The sequence below is a fragment of the Cygnus atratus genome, chromosome 6, assembly GCF_013377495.2.
Source record: "Cygnus atratus isolate AKBS03 ecotype Queensland, Australia chromosome 6, CAtr_DNAZoo_HiC_assembly, whole genome shotgun sequence".
NCBI classification, from domain to species: domain Eukaryota; kingdom Metazoa; phylum Chordata; class Aves; order Anseriformes; family Anatidae; genus Cygnus; species Cygnus atratus.
Genome location: NC_066367.1, coordinates 35286284 through 35299806, shown reverse-complemented (window position 1 = coordinate 35299806; position 13523 = coordinate 35286284). Strand labels below are relative to the sequence as shown.

Genomic DNA, 13523 nt, shown 5'->3' with positions numbered 1-13523 from the left:
TTCAAGGTTTTTCCATTTATGATAAATTCAAATGAAAACTTAAGGGTAAAATTTAGGAGAATTTAAGATAAATTAGAGGTTTAAAACTGCGCAAGACCCATTTCCTATATTTATATTCACAACTGCAGTGCATTATAGAATGGTGAATGGGAAAGTGTGATTTACTGTATTGACACACTAATACATCATATACACTCTTTTTAATGCATTATATGTATGTACAAATGCATGTTTGTACATACAGACTCTATTTAAAGACTCTGTAGAAGAAGAACAGTTATTAAGTGTGGGGCAAAAGTCAGAGGTATGCACAGAAAGACATGAGTTTTCCAATACCTGGTGAAGCAGTAGAGAGTAGATTTTGATTTACGCAACAGACAAAAATTAAGATATTTACCTTAACTTTAATGAAGGTCAGAATTTTCTAATCTAATTCATAGGGCTGAAAATGTCTTAGATATATGTGCTATGCCAAGTATACATATATATATATGTGTATATAGGTATGCCTTACAGTATCCTATGGCAGCCCTGCTGGTGATTCCAATAAAGCTGTTTTCACTGACATCCGAAAAAAATACAAGAGCTGAGAAAAAGATTTCATTGCAACATATTTCTCTTTTGGACATTGGATCCTTGTCAGTTCATATAGAAAAAGCAGTTACATCTCTGCATTGCCTTTTCCACTAAACTTCGACTTTGATCAACTATGGCAATCTTTAAGTGCTATACTTTATTAATTGATTGATTTATTAATCTTCTGGCACAGCGTGTGAACTCTGTGGAAAGAATGCTGGAACACTCCAGGTGACTCCCTTCTACCTTCCCTCCCCATCTAATTGCCCAGCTGTAGTTTCTTTTCTTTTTTTTCTGTAACCAGAGGGGCTGCAGAAGAGTTGGTAGGCAGGTAAGTTTTGGTGTTCCCTATGTCACCGTTTATCTCTGACTGTCCCAAACCATGTTCAAAAATATATAATAATAATTTTAAAATCACATTCTTCTGTGAAGGAGCCATGAAACGGCCAAATTTAAAAGCTGTTCAGTGAAAACAAACAAACAAACAAACAAAAAAAAACAGACTTTAGAATTATGTTAGATGGGCTTTGGCCAAGCAGGTGGTGTTTCCTCTTTATTCATAGGGACAGTTTTTTGTCCAGATGAATCCTCTATGTGAGGTCATTTTTGGATGCAAAATGCCCACCTGCATTTATGAATCCAGGTGGATTTTGTTGTTGTGAGCTCATTTTAATATCACCGGTCAGATTTCCTCAATGGATGTTACAGCTTTAGCAGGTAGATTCCTGTCAGGCAGAAATCCTTTAAGATCCGGCCCCGATTCTGATGGTTGACCCCGTTGGTCTGATCAGCTGCAGGAGAGCTGCGTTGCGACTGCAGCCCTGTCCGAGCCCACATGTTCCCACAGGTCCAGGGCTGAGCTGGTTTATAAAGATTTTCTCTACATCTCTTTTTGCTCTTCATCAGTTTTTGTGCAGTCTTTAATACTGTTTTCCTCCGTCTCTCCAGTGGCTACCAGCTACATTACAGTAGAAGAGCTGAGTCCTGTGGCTCTGTTAATTATTTACATCTGTGTAGTGAAGATGAGCAAGTGTCTGACATGCAGAAAGCAGCGATCAGGGAAAACAGAGCCAAAGGGAAGTGTTTACTGGGGAGAAGTCTCAAAGAGAGCTACTAGCAGTCATTGCAATAGCAGGATGCAAACGATGCTCGTGTTTTTAAACAAAAGGAAGCATTTAAACAGTTAAACTTATTGTATTGTATCAGGTTTAGGTTGTCTGTTTGCTTTTCTCTGGTACTTACAAAACTGTATAGGCTAAAGGGAAAAGGCTGAGTTGTATAAACCCAGTGTCAGTATGCTGTGTTTTGCACCTGTGTATTCCTTTGTACTCAATACTAATGCCAATAGTAAAAGACTCTCACAGGAGTATAAAAATTGGAGCTTTGTGTGCAACTATGAGGTTTGTTGAGCTTTATGTTTGGATATTTTTTTGAACTATTTAATCTACAATAACACACGACATTATAAACAATCCTTTGGAAGCTAATTTCAATTTTTATTTTTATTTTACTATGAACTCTTGAATGACTGAATTACGTACTGGAACTCTAAGCACAGAGTGAGATCAATGAAAATACTTGTTTGGATCTGGGAAACTTTCGCTTGAATAGCTGTTTCTTGTCCCTGTGCAAAGCCTGAAGAGCCAAAGCTGTTGAAAGGGAAGGTAGGCACTGGAGGGCTGTCCGTGCCCATACTCCTCCCTTCAGAGAGAGGAGGGATGAGGTGCTCGGCACAAGGTCTGCAGGGGCTGTGAATCAACGCTGATTTCAGAACTGCGATGACTCAAAGCAATCTTTTGATTTCTGAAGTTCTGCAGTTTCTTTGTTGTTTCTATTTCACTATTGCTTTCTACAGGCTTTGGCAGTCTCACCTTATGTTTGGTCACAGGGCTTGCAATAAGTATATTCATTCATTTGCACATTCCCAATCTTTCTCACTGCTGTTGGTTCTATTCTTTCTAGTGAAATGCTATCTTGGAGAGAATATGCTGTGTTTGTGAGGTCAGAGAGAACAGCTATTGTTCTGCCTCGAACAGCACAATATTTTGTCTTCTTTCTTCTTCTTTTCAATCACCCATACTTAAGCATAAGTGTTTGTTATTCTTTTTCTCTCGTGGACAGCTGAATACCTAAGTTAATAGAAGGTGACTTCAAACTTATACTTACTGTCAGTCTGTGTGGTGAATAAAGCACAAGGATAAATAAGAGAAGAAATGAATGAATAAGGGTAACTTATAATGCATAAATCCTTATTACATACGAAATCTCTTGCGTATATGTAAAATAACAAAGAAAAAAAGATGTTAAGTAATTTTCATAAATTAATCCCAATGTTTCAAAGTCCTTGTATTTAAGCTGTGCATTTAGTTATACTATAGATTTGATACCTGTGTGAAGAATGACTTTTTAAGGCAATTATGATACCATGGGATATGATGTGTGTTTAGTTTGAATTTAACGCTACCTGCAAATGCAGAAAATGATCTGTAGTATTCAACCTCTTGGAAGTTTTCAAACGTTGAGTATAAAAAGAATTAATCATAATACATTAATCATGATGATAATGAAGATCGTGAAGAATAGACTGATGTTCCCATTAATCTGTAGTTTTTCTACAAAAGCAACCTCTTCTTAATGTCCATAATTTAGCCTTAAACCCTAAATATTTTTAAGGTATATCTTGTTCTGGCAGGGCCAGAAATATCTCATTTATTTAAGATGTTGTAATATCAAGATTTATAAATGATAAGCACTACTTAAAACCCTGGTTATTGTCAGAGATCTATCCAAGACCAAACTAAACCAAACCAAACGCATGGCGCAGATGACTTCTCACACTTTTTAAACTATGTCACGTATTTCATGTTACTTTGGCTGCATGGGGCAGGTTGTTTGCTGTTGGCAAGAGCTAAGAAGAGTGAGTCTTAATTTTCTTAATCATAGAATAGTAGGGATTGGAAGGGACCTTGAAAGATCATCTAGTCCAATCCCCCCAATCAGTTCTTTGGTCTTAAAAATCTTATACTGCACCCAGAATCCCCAACAGAAATGGCATACCAACAGTGCCACAGGGATGCTTCAGGGGAGAAATGGACCCGACAGTCTGCAGAGTGTGTTGGACAAACCACAAACTGTATTGTACCATAGTGGAGTATTTTCATTTAAGCCTATATTTATCCAGAGGGATCCAGAAAGTTGTGCAGATTATCGTTTCTTAAACTTTGGGCCATTTTGGCTTAATTACAGTCATTAATCTTCTTCATTCATCACTACTGCAGAGAAAACCTAGGTAGCTGTTACAGTGAACCTTCCCTAGAGGACCATGTGCTGCAGTCAGAACAGAAAAATACATGTTTTGGTCTGGTATTTGCATCACAAATATCAATTTTCTTTGGTTCAGATTCTGTCCACTGCTGGATTGGTACTGGAGGTGGACACCAGTACAAAATGCCTTCTGTTGGGCTCCCACTCACATGTGCAGACAGAACTGAAATCAAGTGCTGCTGAACCCACAGAATAGGCTTTGTTCTGGGTAACTGCTCACTGTTTGGGCACCTGACTCCAGGAGGACCCTTAGGAGAGCAGGATGGATCTGTTCATCACTGATGTACAACATAAATGTAAATTTTGAAGACATCCCACAGGTTGGAATAATTGTTTCTTGTGGCTGAGGACAGCTCAGGATTAGAGCTGCTGGAAAAATGCTGGATTTCAAGTAAATTAAATGCATTTTAAAGGGATGTGCTACATTTGTCTACCTAGTCTGTTATTTAAAAGTGCAAGCTACTGCCTAGCTACTTATCTGAGATGTTGAACGAAAAAAACACTTTGTGAAAACCATCCTGAGAAAGACAAAGGTGAAAAAATAAACTCAGACGTAGCAGCCTTTATGCACTTTTTATTTTATTTATTTGTTTTTCTTTTGGTAGCAGCTGTCATATATGAGCATCTCTAAATGAGTTTGCAAGAAGTGAGGGTGTGTTTTTGACTATAATTTAATGAATTTTTGTGGACCTTGAATTTGCATTGAACACCATGGCGTTCTTCCTTTTGTCTGGCCATCTCTACAATCTTTGCAAATATCTTTTATTCATACTTTGTAACTCCTCCATAAAGTTAGCACTGAATGTTAAATTAAATTTGGAGGAATGTTTCTAGAAGGAAATGTATGTAATGAAATAATGTTCACCCATAATTTTGGCTGATGAAAACTACTTGCACCTTGCTTGTGATAACAAAACCTAGTGGAAATAATCAGCTTGCATGTTCTCAGTTGCATCCTCTAGTTGGAAATTTAGTATAGCCTGGAGCAACACAGGTGCAAATGTGGTTATAAATGAGCATGAACTCAAGACAGATACCATGTCAAAAGTGCACGGTGAAATGTTTCTGCTAATTCTGACAGTGGTCTCTAACACCTTATCATGTTGGTTCTTCGGAGGAAAGCAGGTTGTGTTGGATGTGGCGAGCATCCCAAGGACTCTCCTAGCTCTTCTCAACCCCCACTGAATGAAGGGCAATTTTGCTGAAGGGACACGAGCTGTGTTCACTGTGTATGGCCCGGGTATGGCAAAACCACAGTGCTGGGTTTTTCCATGCTGGGAAGGTGGAGCGAGCCTTGACACAGGGTGACCAAATCAGAAATGGTCATCCTGGCCAAGTAGCCAAAGAAATCTGGATCTGAAATGCATCCCTGCCTGCCTGCTTTCACCTCGTCTGCTCCAAAGGCACAGCCAGCCTTCTGCAGGATCTGGGGAAAGAAGCGGAGAGCTGCTCGCCTGGCCCTGCCTGACCATCCCGGGGCCGTTTCGAACCCTGGGACCCTTACAGGGCCTGATCCTGTCCTGTGCCCGCCATGGGCTGACCCCAGTGAGGTGCCCACTGCCAAGGCTCTTGTGCAGTTACACCACGGAGGTGGTGCCCGATCTCTTCCGAGCCAGCCCAGAAAGCTGCACAGAAGTACAGGAGCAGGTGGCTTCAGTCCTCTGCCCTCCAAGCGATGTCGTGGTGCGAGCGTTTGAAGTGCTGGGGTTCTGTACTGCCATAATTGCAGCCAGCAATTTGACTATTTTTCCACCAACCTGCAAGGCTATGAATTATCGTGTCTTTTGAAGGGAAGAAAAGACACCATCCATCTTTTATGTTCTTAGCATTCTTGCACTGATGTAAAATACACTGAGATTATTTTGAAGAACACTTTTAAATTCCTTTTCCCAAAGTTCACTTGATAAAACTGCCAGAAGTGTCTGTCTGCTCGAGGAAAATGGGAGAGGAGTAAATAAGATAAGGAGCTGCTCATCTCTGTTTGCGTTGGATGTTTCGGGATGTACAGCAGCGGGGTGGGATCCACTCGAAGGAGTGTGTGCTGCACCGAGAGCACAGCACCACGCAGCCTGGTGCTCAGCTTCAGGTTTTTATTCTGTGAAGACGGGGAGTTTGGGGCTGCTCCTAGGCCTTGGGACATGCTGTCTTATTCCATTGACATTATTGGGTAATTGAGACCTGTCATTTTGCAGACATTTCCCCCTTTTTTGGGACTGGAGGTCACCTCCTGGTGTAAGTCAATTTGACAAAAAAGTACAGGTGAATTTACCTTAATCAATCACCTTAATAAGTTAATCCCTTCTATTCAGAACCTTCTTGTTTTCCCAAGTGATGAACTAAATCTCTCTTGAAAACAAAACAGTGTGAGCAATGTTTCAGTTTCCCGCGACACTGCTCCCCCTGAAAGAACTACAATTTAGGAAGCCCCCTACTACCGATTCTAAGTTAGATAATATATTTAAAATCGCAGTGTATTCGTGTCCTGAAGGAGACTTTGTATTCTAAAATAAAAAGCATCAAGTCAAAATTAAATACTGAAATCTTTAGACATATGCTTATCAGCTTTTTCCTGTTGAGATTTTAAATGTTAATGAAGAGATTCATTCTCTTCACTCATTATTTTTAGAAGAAAAATACATGGGCTTATGTTCTTGGTCACAGATTTCAATTTTCTGATTGATCATGATCTGTGAATGCTGAAACCACGCCAGCAATCTTAGGTTTATACCTAAGTAATGCAAGTACCATGGCTTCCATACTTCACAGATGTAATTATTTTTTATTTTTATTTTTTTATCGAATGTTCTCTATTTTTAAAGAAAAAGTAGAAAAAGTAGTTTTCTTTTCTCCTCACACTCTATTCACAGTTGCTCCAATGCAATGAATAAACAAGCTGTAACTGACAAATCAGATAATTAGTTTGGTTTTGTTAAATTTTAGGTGCCTTCAAGTCCTTATGGAACTGAAATGGGCATCAAATTAAGCATTCCAGTTTTATTTGTCCTAGCTGACACCGAGCATTTGGCCCTGCGCAGTGTGGCTGGTCCTGGAGGACACCCGGCACTGCCAGAGATTTCAGGCACAGTGGTGAGCTTTGTGTGCATGGCATGCTTCATAGGATGAAGTCTCCTACCTCAGTGGGGAGAAAACAGTAAAATGCCAAAGTCCAAGCAAAACCAACAATGACAAGAACCAGAACCTCACCCAGTGGCCATGCTGCACAGCGGGAAGGGAAGAAGGGAAGAGACCTGCTTCACCCTCGCCTCTTGCATCCTTGCCTGCTGCTGGTCTGTGCCAGTGCTGGGAGGTCACAGCTCTCTCGTTCTCAACAGATTTTGTTACTACTGTCATCGTATCCTAACACGGATATGATAAAATATAGATATAATAAAAATAATGCATGCCAGACAGCGTACTTTCATCCCTGTGCACATCACTCATTTATCCCTAGGACGAGTGCACTGTGCTCTGTCTGTCAGTGACAGGGGTATCGAGGATGTAATCAGTGTCACCCCATCAGAGCCAGGCAGGAGGGACACCGGGAACCCCGGGAAGGGTGCTGGGTGCACCTGCTCCAAATGTTGGGCAGCCTGCTGGTGTGCAGGGTAGCAGTGAAAGGTCGTGCTTCAGTCTTCTAATCGGGACACTTGTTTAAAGTAAGGATTTTTATTTCGTGGGCCATGCTAAGAGCTTTCTGTACTTGTTTAAAAATCCTAAATGCCCTCTGGAGCTCAGCTTCACTTTGGCCTGCTGACTCCAAGAGGCAAAATCTGCCAAAGCTGAGATTTTCCCAGAGCTCTCAACTTCTGTGTGTTCTCTGTCCTTCGTCTTGCAGTTAGTGCCTTAGAGAAGGTGAAAGCTTATTGCACCTGAGCATGGTGCATCCTAGGTGATATTTCCCTGGAGGACTGTTAAAAGCTGTCAGTTTAGCGCAGACCCAAGGCTCCGACACAGGCAGTCATGGTGCTGCAAGTTGTTTCCTGAAAACTTCCACACCTCTGCGTGTCTCTGTGTAGCTCAGTTACTGCGCTTAAGTTATGTACGATTCATCCTCTAAACGAGCTAAACCCTTCAGAACTACATGTGCTCTGTAATGTGTTAAAAATCTCAAAGCCCGTCTCATGTGAAATTATAATGTTTGTTGTTTTTTAATCATTCAGAACCCTCACAAAGTGATAAACAACAGAGAGCCTTGAAAATCCCTCTCCTTAACACTTCAGAGATAAGGGGATGCAGAGTGATTGCATGGGGATTGCATCCCCAAGGGAACTATCACAGCATCCTTATTCTCCCCTGCCATCTTGTACTGCATGGCTCCAGACTCCTGGGATGGAGGGACAGTTTCTGTGATGTAATGCAGCCATTAACGTGTAGCATTTATATGCAATTCCATAAATAGCTAAGATTATCCATATAGCAAAACAGTGGATATTAATATAAGTACCTATTATTCTTATGACTGTAGAATTTCCTACACCGGGATTCACAAGGCAGTTGCAAATCTATGATACATTTTAGTGTTTGTAAAGTTTAATTTTAGCTTCTGACAAGTTTAACTTGAAGAAAAAAAAAATGCAGTATTTTATCACCTGTATTTTGGGAAGTAATCTTCTTTGACCCCTTGATTTCCTTTTAATTGCACTAATCATTACCTGATGATTTTAATTTTCCTAATTACAGCAATGATAATGTGCTAAAAGTCATCAGAATGGACTGATATGTGGAGTGTTGCCCTGAGATTCAAAATGGGAATAGTATGCAATATAGAACTTTTTTTTTTTGCCTTGTTGTAGATACAGAAGTGTAAAAGTGTATGTAAGAAATGTTCTGTGTCTTTTTTTAGGTCCTGAAGAAGTGGATTTCAAGTGCACCCTGAATTATATTTCCTGCATTGGCACAAACAAATGCATTCACTTGTCCCAGCTCTGCAATGGTGTTTACGACTGTTCAGATGGGTATGATGAAGGAGTACATTGTCGGGGTGAGTAGATTTCCTGAGGAAAAAATGTTTTAACCTGAAGTCTTTTACTGTATATTTTCTTGAGTTCAAAGAGAACTAGAACTCTCATCTTGGGAATATATATACATATAAAACAAAAATTAATTTTAATGTATGTTTCAAGTACTTTTTAATTTAATTAATTAATTTATTTTTATGAAGCAAATGAGAATAAAAAGTACATGCAGGGTTTCAGACTTTTATTAAGATCGTATGATGGAACTGGTTATTCCAAGAGAATGATGTGGAAACCCTTTATTAGGAAACAGAAGTTGGGCAGCATAATGTTTGCCAGAATTTCTTTTTTCTTATGATTCATTTAAACAAAATAAAATATGAAAACAATGCTGAAAAAGACATTAGATTTGCCATGAGCATTATTTTGCATTTAGAGCTTGCTTATGGGGACGATTTTATTTAAATTATCAAATGTATAGGAGGGTACTTACCTAATTCTGGCAATGAGAAATCCTAAATAGAAATTGGAGTAGGTCAATTTTTTTAACACCTCAACTGTAATACTCAGAAGTTTTATTAAGCTTTGCCTTGGGGACAGTTATGGGGCTGTCATTTTAAGCTCAAATCTAAGATACCATCAATCATTAACATGTCAACTATTTTCAATCAGTAGACTTCACTGCAAGGCAAATAATTGCTGATGGTCCTTAACAGGACTTATGTTCAAGAACAGAAACTCAGGAACAGGTTCTAGGACTTCAGCTAGAATCCAATGTGACAATATACAGGAAAAGGTACAATTAGTGGTACAGTTCAGAAAGTTAAATTAGAATTTAAAGGTTCATTTGGACAGATTTCCAGAACTGTCATAGTAAAATCCAAGCCCGCACCAAAAATAAGCCATATAAAAAAATTAAATAAGGAACAAAAAATGCCACCTGGAATTAATCAGTGCAATACTGCTGACTTCACAAAACTACAAATAGTTATTTTTATGTAACCAGGTGAGGACAGAGGCTGTCATACAATATATGACAATTCTTATTCACAGTGATGGGAATCATTTCTTTTCTTGAAGGCTCTACTTTTGTAGTGCTTGTTCAACAAGCATTATAGAAAATCAAAATTTGTGTCAGCATATTGATTTTAGCACTGGTTCCAGGATCCAAAAAAAAAGTTAAATTGGCCAAAGAAATACTTGGTCCCTACTGAGGCTTTCTGATTTTCTTTTTTTTTTTTTTTTTTTTTTAAAAAAAAAAGAACAGTATTCACCCATTAACCACAATTCACAATTTAAATGTGTATTTCTCAATGATTCATGTATTTCTGTAAATCTGGATTGAATGACAAAGGATTAAAAACTGCCAAAGCTGAATAATTATTATGTTTTAATTCTTTAAATTAGGAGACCAGTGGAATTGGAAAAAGAAATTGACCAAAATTAAAATCTTATGTTAGTGTAAATTAAATACGTTTGGTTTTCATACGTAACATGACATAAAATCACTTGCCTTTGTGCACGCCCTTTCAATTTATGCTTAAATCAGTCTTGCAAGGTTATTGATTCCCACTCCTTTCTTTATTATCATATATGAATATGAAAACTTCCCAGTGGTACAATTAATGCCTACTCTAATAAATTACCATAACATTTACTTAAACATACTAAAAGTAAACATTTGGTCACAGAACACATATAGAATGAAGTCGTTTTAAATATATTCTTATGAAGAAAGTTGTCGCCCAGTAACTCATGTCAGAAGTGGTTAACAGCTCATTAATATTTTGTAGCCATTATGTATTTTGACCTGCTTATTAGAGGTCGTTCTTGAAAATATTAGTGGACACATTTCTATCAACAAAGCCAAAGAATAAGAAAACAATCCTATTACATTATGGTCGTGTAGTTTGCTAACAGCTGCCGCTAATGTGTCAATATGATATGTTTGGTATGAATGTAATATAGTATTAACTATTTTATACATATATATGTATCAAAACAATGAATGGGGGGACTGCTGAGCCATTCTGTTGCTGTATTTTTTAAGGACTGAGCATACAAGTGATATGTTTAGTTCATCTCTTTGGCCAAAACCTGCAAAGTTGCTCCGGAAACCTGGCTGAATTGTTAGCTTTTTCCTCGTATTAGTGGCATTCAAATTATGTTACTCCTTAATTAAGATTATTCATATGATATATTTGACTGATCAGGGGGGTAATATCAGTTCTAAATATTGAGCTGCACACAACTCAGTTGGTCACAGACCTATGCTGCAATGATCTGCTGATCGCTCTGTGTAGGTAAGTTATGGGGCAAGTGACCGTGGCAGGGACATCTCAGTGATCAGGTCACAGCTCCGCAAGGGTGAAGGCTTCCAGTAATGCTCAAGAACTAATGGAGCACAAGCATTCAGTAACTGGAACTATTCTCATTTCTTTCTCTAAATTTAACATTCTTATGTTAATTCATTATATTATGATCTTTGAGAGAGATATTCAGGCCTGCACCTTTCCCTGGGCAAGTAAAAATATGATCATATCTGCAGTGTGAAATGGTAATGTATGTGGAATTTCAAGGGAATAGTAGTAAATACAATGACTTTCCTTTCTCATCATCTTTTAGTTCAAGCACGTATGCATTTTTTGCTGGTGAATGTAATGCATAAATTCAGGAGGGGTTGTGGCAATATGAAATAAAAAATGTTTTATTATGTATGGTTGTTTCACATTATGTGTTCCAATGTCCTTCAGAGGAGAAGGGGTGCTTAGTTCACTGGAACTGAAACTCACTGTGTGTATTAGAGATATAGCATCCGTATTTAGTTATTTTGATTTCTTAGCTATTTTTTGACTAATTGAAGAATGCTTTACAGATGCTGAAAATGTAAGCAAGAGCTCAAAGTATATACTTGCTCCTCATTTAAACTGTAGGCTGGGGCTGTTTGGTGTCCTGAGGCTCCCCAGATAATTTCACCTTGGTATGACTAGCCAGGTCTGGGTCAGTGCCCATCAGCTGTTTGGAGGCATGATAAGACTCAGGTAAATGTACTGATGCCAGAACTAGACCCAGACTAGAGCTGTTCTGGCAGAGGACTGGTTCAGAGCTTTTTCTTGTCAATTTAGCTTTTTTTTTTTTTGGTAGCACCATTTTTCATCTTTCTTTCGAGAGCCACATCTTTATTTCTGTTGCGTTTTCAGCCACTTTTAAAGCTCAGCTTTAATTAAAACACCTTGTGCCACAGGGGAGTCACCGAATTACTACAGGCTGAACGGTTATAGCTCTGAGTCTTTTCTTCCCATGGTTCGTGCCAGAGCACCATGCTCGGTGAGCTCACCGAGGGCATTGCTGGCACGGGCCTAGGCCGCAGCCTGCCTGTGGTCCATTAAGGCAGGTACCATGTCGCTTCAGCTTGCTCCAGCCACTGATTTTGTGGTATTTTGAAGGAGAAAATGCCTCATTTTTTCCCCAAAAGGTTTTAGGAACAACTTAGACAAATATCCATCAAGGATTAGATGGAGTAACTTAGCTTTGAGTAGGTAAAGGATTAGATATATCCTTAAGATAATTTCTAGAGAATTACAGTCACATTCCTATGAATCTTAGGAAGGGTTTTTAATAGGGCTGCAGAGGTGGTCTGTACAGTTCTATAAATCTGTACTTTTTATATATTTGGCAAAAAATTGAATTCAATATGCCAAAAGTACTTTCCAGTCTGTCTCTGATTTAGAGCTGTAGAAAACAAGAACTTCTACAGAATGTAGAAATGACCTTTTTCACTTAACTAGCTTAAGAAATACATTATTATTAATAGCTGCAGGAATTATTATGCTAAAATTACGGATATTTCAGCCAGAAAATACTAGAAGAATACTGAAAAAAAAAAAATTGCTAGCACAAATGTTCTGCAAATCTTTGGCTCTGTGCCAATTTATCATAAAATAGAATATTTTGGGAACAATTACTGAGAAGCAAAACTGACAGAAATAACAGACGCTCAGGTAAGAACCCAGTCTGCTGCTCTAAACTTAAAAGATGAAGTTTGTTATGCATTACACTGCAGTATCCGTTGCATTTCTGCGGGCAGTGTTGTATTGTGTCACAGGAATACTGCAAGTTTATCTGGTATGGCTGACAAGACAAAATAACAGCTTTCTATGTGTACAGTTGTCCAGTGGACACATTAGCAAGTAAAGTACATAGTGGTCACATTAAATGGTCTTCTGTCACACCCTCGCCATGCATTGTGCTCTGTAATTCTTTGGTTGGACGATAAACAAGCCAGCTTTGGGGAGGGGAAAGCAGGAATGCTGCTGGGACTCACTGGAGGTCTCTGCTCACGCTAAACCCCTGAAGTGCCCAGAGTGAGAAGGTTTTTGAGGGCACTTTCATTCCAAATACTGCTGCTGATTAGCTGTCAATAGTATCTGGCCAGTATCCCATCTCTGTGAAGTGCCACAGCTGCTGGCCCGGGCTCAGGGGAGCTCGTGACCTGCACTTGAATTGCTTGTCCAGGCTCTGAGTCACAGCAGCTCCCCTCTGAAGTCAGAGTTGATGGAAAAATGTGACTGTATCTTTCCCATCTGAAATACTGATTATTCAGATTGCTTATACCATCTCATATTGAAATTAATCATAATAGCAAGACTGCAGCATCCATTAAAGCCC

The 13523-nt window shown here is 38.9% G+C and overlaps 1 protein-coding gene across 1 annotated transcript in view; it reads left to right on the top strand.

Moving 5' to 3' along the window:
* LRP1B (LDL receptor related protein 1B) overlaps window positions 1-13523 on the top strand; it is a 509529-nt gene that overhangs the window by 89881 nt on the left and 406125 nt on the right. The window contains 1 exon segment of the mRNA XM_050711674.1: window positions 8744-8881. Coding sequence (XP_050567631.1) covers window positions 8744-8881 — 138 coding nt within the window.